Source organism: Oreochromis aureus, linkage group 13 (assembly GCF_013358895.1).
Source record: "Oreochromis aureus strain Israel breed Guangdong linkage group 13, ZZ_aureus, whole genome shotgun sequence".
Lineage (NCBI taxonomy): Eukaryota > Metazoa > Chordata > Actinopteri > Cichliformes > Cichlidae > Oreochromis > Oreochromis aureus.
In genome coordinates this window covers 25,421,350-25,431,720 of record NC_052954.1, presented here as the reverse complement: position 1 = coordinate 25,431,720, position 10,371 = coordinate 25,421,350, and the positions used below count along the sequence as shown (strand labels likewise).

Sequence of the window (10,371 nt, the reverse complement as noted above, 5' to 3'; positions counted from 1 at the left end):
GCAGAGCTAAGAGCAGGAAAACAAAAAGCCTGCGCTATTGGCCCTCATGGAGAATGGTCTGGTCTGAAAAAGAGATATCCAGTGAGCAGCAGTTCTCTGGATGAAAATGCCTTGTCAATGTCAGAGTAGCCAGGCTGCTTTGTTACACTGGTAACAGGAAAAATGTGCAACAGTAGAAGTAGAAGATCATATATCAGCTGGGAACAGAAAACAGGCTACGGTTTGCACAGGCTTACAAAACTGGACAAACTTTGCCACAATTATTAGGGCAGTTATGAAAACAAAAGGGGGTCCAACCTGGTACTTAAACGGTCTAACTACTGAAGTGGATATATATTTTTATATATATATATATATATATATATATATATATACACATTCAAGTCTAGACTGCAGGTTTCTAAAAAATATCTTTTTTATTAAACAGCATACACAATAACAACATTACAAATAAACTGGTGCATTATGGTTGCTTGAAGTGAAGACTCGTGATTGGTTTGCAGATAAATACGGCACTCGCAGAAAGCAGCGCAGTTCTCTTGGCCCCTGTATGAACACGTGATTGGTCATGACAACTTGCACGGCTCTCTTAACTGCCAACGACGTACCAGCTTCCTTGTGGGAATGCTAACAGTGGAAAAACAATCTGTGCACTGGATCCAACTAATACTGCCTTCACCTCAGTGTAGAGTCCTCCCAAATCTGATTCATCACGTCATGGCCAGTTACTGTTAACTGTTGCTAGAAAGAAATCAGCCAATGTCTGTATCCAAATCCAGCACTCCAAACATATTGACTAGTTTCAAAGTAGCAAAATGGGTTTCAGAAACTGAACCAAGATTTTGTGCCATTACTGACGAGCATAGTGTTGCATATCTTCTGCTTATTTTCTTAATTGTCTTTCAATTTTAGAAAACCGAGGAAAAAATAAAACTATTTGTATACACCCTTTTATTTGAAAAGTACAAAATGTCTAAATATCTTGTTTACCTTGGTATGTGACAAAAGAAATATTCAAATCTTCACAATTTTGCTTAAAAATGTCAAATTATGACAAAAATAATTAATACCTGTTTGGACTGATTTGTTGTCCCACGGCTACACGTTTCTAAAAAGTAGTGTACAGACTGAAAAAACATTTTTTTATTCCACTTTTTGAACCAATGGTCTACAAATGTAGCAGTTATACAGCACATTTTAAGTAGTAGTGCTTTGAAACTATACTCAGTCATGCATTCACACACCAGTGCAGGTGGAGCTGCCAAGTAAGGTGCTGCCTTGCCATCAAGAGGAAACTGGGGTTCACTGTCCTGCTCACCAAGCACACTTTGGCATGTGGTGGGGTTGTGGCTGCACCACCAAACCTGCAATTAGTGGACAACCTACTCTTCTCCTGAACCCACGATCCCCAAAGTATAATTAAAGTCTGTCTACAAATGAAAAGCAGAGGTTTCGGTACCACTGGCAGGATATCGCTTGATATACTGAAGCACACAGACCTGTGTGCTTTAGCTCAATTGAGATTTTCCGAACTTAGTCCAATACAGAAAGTAGCTATCAGACCTTTAAATACTCGAGTGGTCTGTTATGAGTAATGAGTGTCATTTAAAAACAAAGATGCTCTTTTTGCTACACAGAAAAGAACTCAGAAGATGGAAGATCCCATGATTTTTATCTTTAGAAAAAAGGGAAAAAAAGATTTGCATTATGAAATATGCAGCAGTGTAAAGGAAGCCATGTGTTTGATTGCCAGAGTAAATAGATAAGATATAAGGGAGAATATTGCATTTTGAGGGGAAGTCATTTCTTGATCACTTCCTCTTTCAGCTTGTCAGCAAGGTGCTTTCTCTTCTCCAGCTTCTTTCTCTCCTCAGCAGATATCTCCTGTGAGAAGAGACCAGACCAGGAAGCAGTCAATACTCACCAGCAAAATAAGATGTGGAAAAAGCAGCGAGAAAGGCGACTAAAATACAACCAAGCACATGTGTCTACATACAGTACACAAGCAAGAAAACTAAACACGGGCAGCTAGTACTGGAAACATGGCCGTAGTAAGCCTGTAACTTTGAGGTAAACAAGGTGCTGTCAGACAATCGCATCTAATAAGGAATAGGAACTGAGCCAAGATTGATGATTTCAGTCAACACAAATCAAGATCTGATTCTCTTCAGTTTGTGTCAATAAAATTCTTAATTTAGGATGAAAAAAGTTTATGTTCTGTGCTTGAGAGATGCAGACCTTTAGTTGGTGAGAATGAAGGGAATGATTACTACAAAGCAAAAGCAGATGAACACAAGTACAGTTGTTCACATCAGAGGCAGCTGATGGATCACCTTCTGATTGGAGGAGTGCTGTGCTGGAGGAGCACAGTGAGGAGTAGGTGGAGGAGGAGGAGAAGTAGGAGGAGGGGAACAGGCCCCATTTCTCTGGGACTGACCCACTGCCTCCTGACAGGCCAGTCCAGAGCAGATACAAGTGGATGGAAATGAAGAACAAGAAAAAGAAGCAAATAAAACAAGTTGGGAGGAAGAAAAAAAAGGGGGAAAAAAAAAAAAATTAATGTAGGTTTAAGAAAATCAGGTGAAATATGGATAACTGGTCCTGGGTGAGTCATAATTGATAACAAGCGTCAAACTTAAATTACTAATCTTTAAAGATGACTTTGAAGAACTTTAATAATCCACTATGAGTATCAATGCATGAATATGTGTCTAATCTAAAAAAAAATGTATTCACTTTGACACGTTTTTTTCTCAACTAAAGAAACCGCTGCAAATCCCTGTTTCAACAGATGGAATTTGTGCCAAACTGCCTGCAGCAGTTGGATAAGCAACTTTATGAAATGAGGTATAGAGAAGGAGGCGAGGACCAGGCTGCATTTACCGGGGTAGTGCTGGGTGCTGGTGTGGGGCTGCTGGGTGCCTCCTCCGGCAAGGACGATTGCTTGGTTTTCTGCTGCTCTTTTCGCAGCGCGTGGAGCTTGTCCCTCTGCTGACGCAGATATGCCGCCCTCTGCTGGAGCTGCTCCTGCTGTGATGTTGATAACTCCTGCAGAGAAGTGCAGGTGAAATTCAGACGAGCGATTAAACGTCTAAACTGGTTGTTCAGGATCATATTAAATAAAGAATAAAGTTTGAAAAAACATATGGTCCTAATTGGAGTAGGAGAGGAGGGTTATGCACAGTATGTTCATTGGCTTATATCATACAAAATGAGTGACAGGTGTGTGAGACGTGTGATACAGTCTCTACTTTAATATGAGCGACTGATGAAAAAATACCAACGAGAGAGAAGAATACAACTGATTAACATATGACCTGGCTTTAAATGCACTAGAAGTGTGCAATGTCCAGAAGCAACCGGCTGTCAGCTACAAATGTGTACACGGCTTTAGCCAGCAAGCCTGAACCAACCACTCCTCACATCTGGTTTCAAAACAACAAGATGGTGGCAGCAAAAGCCTCGAGCTAGCCTCCAGGCTTGAAGACAGGACTTCACTAACCACTGGGTGACATCACCGTGGCTATGTCCATATTTTACATACGCTTCTGCCTCTGAAAAGTAAAGCCAGTGTATTAAAGCCAAGGTGTTCCTGTGGTTGTAGCAGCATGACAACTACACGTCTGTTTCCTTGTCTGTGACCCCAGCAAATACGCGAGTTTAGCAAGACCATGATGCTCATTTAGTAAATTATTATATTTCAACTGCTTTTACTTTCAGCTGCTCTCATACATGAATCATAAGGGCAAGCAAAACTTATTGACATATTCACTACATTTCTTTCAATCTCTTAATTACATCCACTGCTTGCTTGCTGTGTCCATTTTTTTTTACAACGAGACCTCACAAAGTATTGATGAAATCACCGACAACACCTGTCTGTCTTTTATATACAGCCTATGAATTGGTGTTCCTCCCTTAAATTAATGCAGGTCATAATTTGTATTGTATTGTAATCATCTCTATCTGTATCTATTGTACATAATTATGTTAGGTAGGCAGGTAAAAAAAAACAAAAACATGATTTTATTTTTCTTTCAGTAATAGATAATGCAGTTGTTTAAAACTAAATTATTGTTGTCCACCTAAAAGGAAATATTGAACCCTTCTGTTTGGAATGCAATTGTGCTTTGGCACTGATCCTTCCTTCAGAGTGAGGATGAGGCAAATCGCTTTTTATGTTATGCACAGATTTCCTGTAATCTTGGGGGTAAGACAGCAGTCTCACAGACTCACAGTATATGGCTTAGAGAAGCCAGCCTCCCTGTGTGCTTCCTCCAGCCACGCCTCGCTTGTAGTCTGGCTGCTGTTGCTCTGCTCCCCGGCATGACGACTGCTGCTGATGGAGGGCTCAGCAGACTTCACGGGACCTCTCACAGCTGGCAGAACTCGGGCTCCCACAGCATCACTACCACGATCTGTGGGCACATACACAAATTACTTTGATGAGCTGCCACTCTCGTGTTGGTTGTGTGTTTAAAATAAAACAAAAGATTAAAAAGCTTCACATGTTATCTGCGACGTTAGTAATACTACTGATGCTGCTCGTTTACATGACTTCCAGTAATAAAAATGTATCTCATCTGATTATGTGGGTTGGCTGTAGCTCAGGAGATCAAGAATAATGTGGTATAGTGGGGTAATTTTATATAACAAGTAGAAAGAAAGAGTTCAGTTGGTCGCTAAGTGTTTGTCTTCTCTTCTAACTTACCTGATGTGGGTTTAGAGGAGCTGCTCCTCTCAGCACCACCTCCTGTAGCAGCTGTCTTGCTCCCTTCTTTTCTAACTGGGTTACTGTTGACCTGCAGGTGGGGATATGGGTGATGGAAAGAATGAATAAACATTTAAACTGTCTCCAAATAATGTGCAAAATCCACAAAACACAAACGCTTCAAAGCTGCTTAATGACCCAATAAATAGGCTGGTATAATATCTAGTATTTGCAGGATGCACTTATTTCTAAGCTTTGAATATCATCTCATTATATCTGTTAAGAGAAGAGGTCTACTACGCATTTTAGTTTTACCAGCATTTTCTCTCTGTTAGCTATTACAGACACAGCTGAACTGGCATTACTGCGTTCCTGGTTAGTAAACTGCGCTGTACTTATTAATACATCCCTGATTAAAATCTTACTGCGTGGATGGTTCAACTTTATACTACATTTTTCCAGTTACCAGTGTAGTTTGCTGATCATTAACCCATGCTTTCACCTTTGCCAAATTTAAGTAGCACATTAAAAAAAGTGTTTTCAAGGTTAAAGGGGACTTCACAATAAGAATTGAGCTTCTTTGGCTTCAGGCACTACATGGAAAAGTAGTTAGCGAGATTATGTGAGATAAAGTCCAACAAGAGGCATGCACAAGAGGCCTCACTAAGATGCACTATTTGGCTGGTCCACAGGTCTTATTTAGCTCATAGTGCTCATGATGCCTCACCTTGGCAGGGCTGATGTGTTGGCTGAGGGCAGAGGAGGTATTCTTGGCTTCATCACACTCTGCCATTAGCTTACTAGAGCAGCCACTGGAGGTGGAACCAACCTCTTTCTCTAATAGCAGCCTCCTGGACATTTCCTCATCATATTCCTCTTTTGACTTTCTACAGACGAATAAGCAGGAGAGAAAAAAGAAAGAGTTCGACATAAGCTAATTGTTTAAACTTCACTATTTCAGCCCTGTTGCAAAACCTTCGGTCAAGAACCCTTTCGAAGGGGTTCACAGTATGTTCAGTAGTTCAGGTGTGATAAGAGCATTGGCACTTTAAAGGTAAGCCTGTTCTATTGTCCAGTTAGCCAGCACCAGCAGAAACTAGAAAAAGACAGCTGCGTCAGGGATTTCCATGTGGTAACCACGTTTTGCCCTAACCTGCTCCCAGGCATCACCCGGGAATCACAGTCAGATCCTTTAATTTGATTTATTTAATAGCCTAAATTGTCTCAGTGGAGACTGCTGCAAAGCATTTACTAGTAGGTGTATAGAAACACAGAGATACTGTGTTTCCATACTGGAACTGTGCCTAGTTATAAATCCTGTGAGGATTTTTATAGGTTGCTAAAGTACTATTGACAGAACATAGATACATTTTAACTGTTTCAGAATTACTTTCAGAATTAATACTAGTTTAAGACCGGTCATCAAAGTAAGTGCCAGCTTCAGTAATGCAGTTGCAATCACGTAAAACAATTCCTTTATGATGCAACTTATATAGCAGAAACTATTTATAACCTGGAAAGGAGTACAGGCAGGATAGTGGAGCGCTGATAAGGTTCCCTGGTATGACAAAAGGGATGAAACCACCGTTTTTCTCAGCTGCTTGTTTAGTGTCAATCCCTCCAACCTAAATTAGCTGGATCCTAAGGAGCTTAACTGTGGTCTCATTAGACTTGGTGTGTTCTACTTGGCCAGACACTCAATAGCAAAATCCCATTAGAGAAGAGTGGTAGGAGCTTCGGGAAGCCTTCAGGAAGTGCAATGGATGCATAAAGAAAATGTGGAAATTTCTTAATGGTATAGTGAAGAACAAAAACCCCATATCTACTTTAAAATTAACTGAATTACCTGAAAAGTAAAATAAATAAACACCTACTGACTAATGTAAATGTGAAATTTCAGCCTAAATACACAGAAAAAGAATCTATTCAGTTAGGAATAATTGAGAAAAAAATGGGGATTGGGAACACAGCGTACAATGTCCGGATGGGCAATGGGGGAGCTGAAACATATTTGCTGCTCTTATGAATTCTAAAGTTTCTTTGGTAATTCCTGGTAATTCCCGTCAGAGTTGTTTAGCAAATACATTAGTTAATGTTAACTTGGAATACAAGTAAATACAACAGCACTTTTTAGTCTGTTGTGGAAATGATCAAAAACTGTTTCCATGAAATTCCCGTCAGCGACTGTTCAAAATCCGGCTCATAGGACTTCTAAAATATCCTTTCAACAGATGTGCCATAAAAAACACGAAGAGTCACAGCATAAAAAAAACCCAGAGTGCTCTTAAGGTGGCACAGTGAACTGTGAGGATGTTTCTATGTAAGTGTGAATGAGATGTCAGGTTCAACAGAACTAGTGATGGTCCACAGTCAGTAAAAAACTATGTGGGGAAAGATAGTTGAGCAGGTGCTGGCTCATTTTGGCTTTCACTGATTGATTCACCTGTGAAACAAACTGGCTTGGCTGAAACAGACACTCACTAAGGGTTTTCTTACAGTCACATATTAAAATATCAACAATCCTAAATCTTCAAATCGGCCTTTCGAATACCTTTTCACAACATCTAAAAGTTTATTTTTGGGACACCAGTAAATGTTATGTCAAACACTGAAGAAGTCAGATACCACAAGAGTGACAGAGAGAGTTAAAAGCGACTTACTTAAGAACCTCCTGCAGGATTTTCATCTCTTCCTGTTGCAACTCCGTCATGACGTCCACACCATCAGTCAGACACTCTGGGAGGGCCCCTACACACACGAAGACATTTAACCTACAGCTGAGCGTTTGGCTCCGCAAGTGTGTGTTTGGATTTGCTTTACATGTTAATCCAGCCTACCATTCCTTTCTTTAATGACCCTGAGGGCTTGGAGCTGCAGCTCCATGTTCTTGTGGACCATCAATGAGCGAAACATCTGGAAGTCATCTGTAGCCAGAACTGGCTGGAATACTGCCTGAAGAACAAAAAACCAGAACGTTGACTGGCTTTATTGAACAAACTACTGAGAATTATTATCTATTGAGAAGACAATGAGGCAATGTCAATGTCATATCCAAGACGAATTTAAACTCTGAACAATGCAGGAGGAGAAGCAATTCTTGTGAAAATGGAAAATTTTCCATAAAACAACCAATATCACCCTGACCTTGACCATAATTTGGGTGCAGGCTCATTAGGTGATCACTTTGTGCAAGTTTAGTTTATTAAATACTGCCATGGAGGAGTAGCATGTCCCTTACTGGGCCTTCAGTCCAATGAGCTAATAAAAACTATGTAAATGTTTAGTTTTTACAATTCCAATGTAGTACAACTGATCACTGCCAGTGGTAATCCATGGACATGGTCTATATTTTTGGACATTTTTGCTTTATTTCTGGTATCTCGTCACTTTCACCAAAACAGTTTCAGTCTCTCATAAACACAAAAAACAACTATATTGTGAAGTATTTGACTCAATAACTAAACACAGAGGAAGACTGAAAACACAGTGACTCCTAATGAAGTGCAGCTTGAAGCTGATTTCTTTCGATAAGTCTGCTTCATGTAATAAACATTCAGACACAGTATAACACTTCAGGGTGACAAGATTGTGGTACTTACACAGGACTTACATTAATCTAAACTAATGTGATAAAACAGAAACAACTGTTTAACCCTACCTTAATTAATGGCTCAATTTGGAACTAAGAAATGAGTTTTCTGAGGAAAAAGCTCAGTTTGACTATGTTTACAGCAACATATAAAAAAGCAGAAACAAAAGACAAACATCTCAAAATAATTAGGTTAAATGGCAACAAGGTAAATAACAGAGTGTGTATAAAAACTGTATATTAGTGATGCCGAATCTTTTAGAAGTAAAGATTGAAGAGATTCTCTGCTCTGTAAAAGAGGGCTTGAGCAAATGGTCCAGAAATACATTTGCAAAGAATTTTCATCATTTTGATATTTAAAACCGCTAAAGATTCAGAAAATCTGGAAAATGACCATGATTTCAGGATTTCAGGAGGGAATATCAGCATGGGATGAGGAATAATTCCAAAATAATCACTGTCAGATCACATTGATAAATGCAGCTTAAAATTATCATGCAAAGACAAAATGTACTTACACAAATCCAGAAACACTTTTCTGGATGCTAAGCTCATTTAAGGTAAACTAGGGTGCAATGGAAAAAAAACACTGTCCTCCGGGTTTTGAAGTTCATTTTGAAATTTATAGATATATAGATGCTATGCATTCAGCCAAAAGAGGAAGAATCATTTAACTCAGTGCACAGTTCAAACGCCAACATGCATGATGGTGTAGGGGTGAATGAGTTTGCATCTGTAAAAGCACAATATATATACAGGCTTTGCTTATTTCAGTAAGACAATGTCAACCAAACTCAGCATCTAAAAAGTAGTAAGTACCTGACATGTCAAGACCTGTCAGCTATTGAAAACATCTGATGAACTATGCAGCAAAAAACACAGCAAAGATGGCCTTAGACAGCTGGAATGTTGTATAACGCAAGACGGTGAATGTTTCAAATTAAGTGGAAACCCTGAACCCGTCCAAACTCATTTTTTGAAACGTGTTGCTGGCATCAAGCAGTGTAACTGGGCTTATGTAAGCAAATCCTATCCCTGATTCTCAATTCAGGTTAGCTGGCAGGCTGACAGTGGTGTGCAAGCAGGAAGCTTAGAGTACCTCCAGAGCTTTAGACTTGGCAAAGGGAGAAGTACACGCATCCAAAAACTGCTGCTCGTTGATGCCAACCTCCTGCATGTAATTCTCCAACAGCTTCTCCACCTACGAAAGCAAAGCAGCTCACAGCAGTCCATTCTGACGAGTCAGCAATATGAATCCACTACTGACTGATGCTGATGAGGCAATGCATGACATTGGCCAGATTGTAGTAATCACAACTGAACTCACCAATTTCTTATACTGCTCGTGGATTTCTGTGTATGCCAACTTATTCTCATCTTCGTCGTCAAAAACTGAAATATTGAAAACACACAGTTGACAGAAATGAATTGTGTCCACGGAAATATTTTATAGACTTAGCTAGATGCACTGGCTTTAGCACGCAGAAACGTTAAATATGTAAAACCTTTTTTCTAGGTCGGATTATATGCAGATGTTTGTTGTATTTGGTGTCGTAGGATTTGCTGTCGTTGTTTCCGCTCGTATCATATGTAAATGTACACTTGAGTGGATAAACTATCAGAGAGCATCGCTGTTACACGTTAGCGTTAGCTTAGCCGCAGCGCTAACGGTGCACAGCTCCAGAGAGGCTTAAAGTCTCAGACTAAAATCACCTCATAACCTGTTTTTACCTGTGCATTTGTTTTCCAAAAAGTCCGTTACAGGAACGACCCATTCGGGACTTCCAAGGTAGCCAACGATGCTTTCTAAAACCCATTCACTGTCGTCCTCAGCCATGTTGGTCGTAGCTGGGGGGCGTAAGCAGCAGCAGCAGCAACAACAACAAAGGCAGCAGCGGCAGCCCTGACACGGTGTTGTTCTTCAGGTCGGCGCGTGCAGCACAGCTCACACAGATGGGAAAAAACATCTGGTTTATCGTCCCTCATTAACTAGTCCACATGAGTCTCGGAGGCTGCTTTTTTCCATTCTGGGCAAGGTGAGAAATGCGCAGTCATGAATTTGAGAATGGTG

The 10,371-nt window shown here is 40.1% G+C and overlaps 1 protein-coding gene across 1 annotated transcript; it reads right to left on the bottom strand.

Annotated features, from left to right (window-relative positions):
* Window positions 1-396: 396 nt before the first annotated feature.
* On the bottom strand, window positions 397-10,371 carry cfap36 (cilia and flagella associated protein 36). The gene is made up of 10 exons (XM_031746791.2): window positions 10,032-10,371; window positions 9,628-9,692; window positions 9,400-9,501; window positions 7,549-7,663; window positions 7,372-7,459; window positions 5,439-5,598; window positions 4,712-4,802; window positions 4,237-4,418; window positions 2,884-3,048; window positions 397-1,884 (listed from the first exon to the last, which is right to left on the bottom strand). The coding sequence occupies exons 1-10, from the start codon at window positions 10,135-10,137 to the stop codon at window positions 1,801-1,803; spliced, it is 1,158 nt and encodes a 385-aa protein (XP_031602651.1). The 5' UTR covers window positions 10,138-10,371; the 3' UTR covers window positions 397-1,800.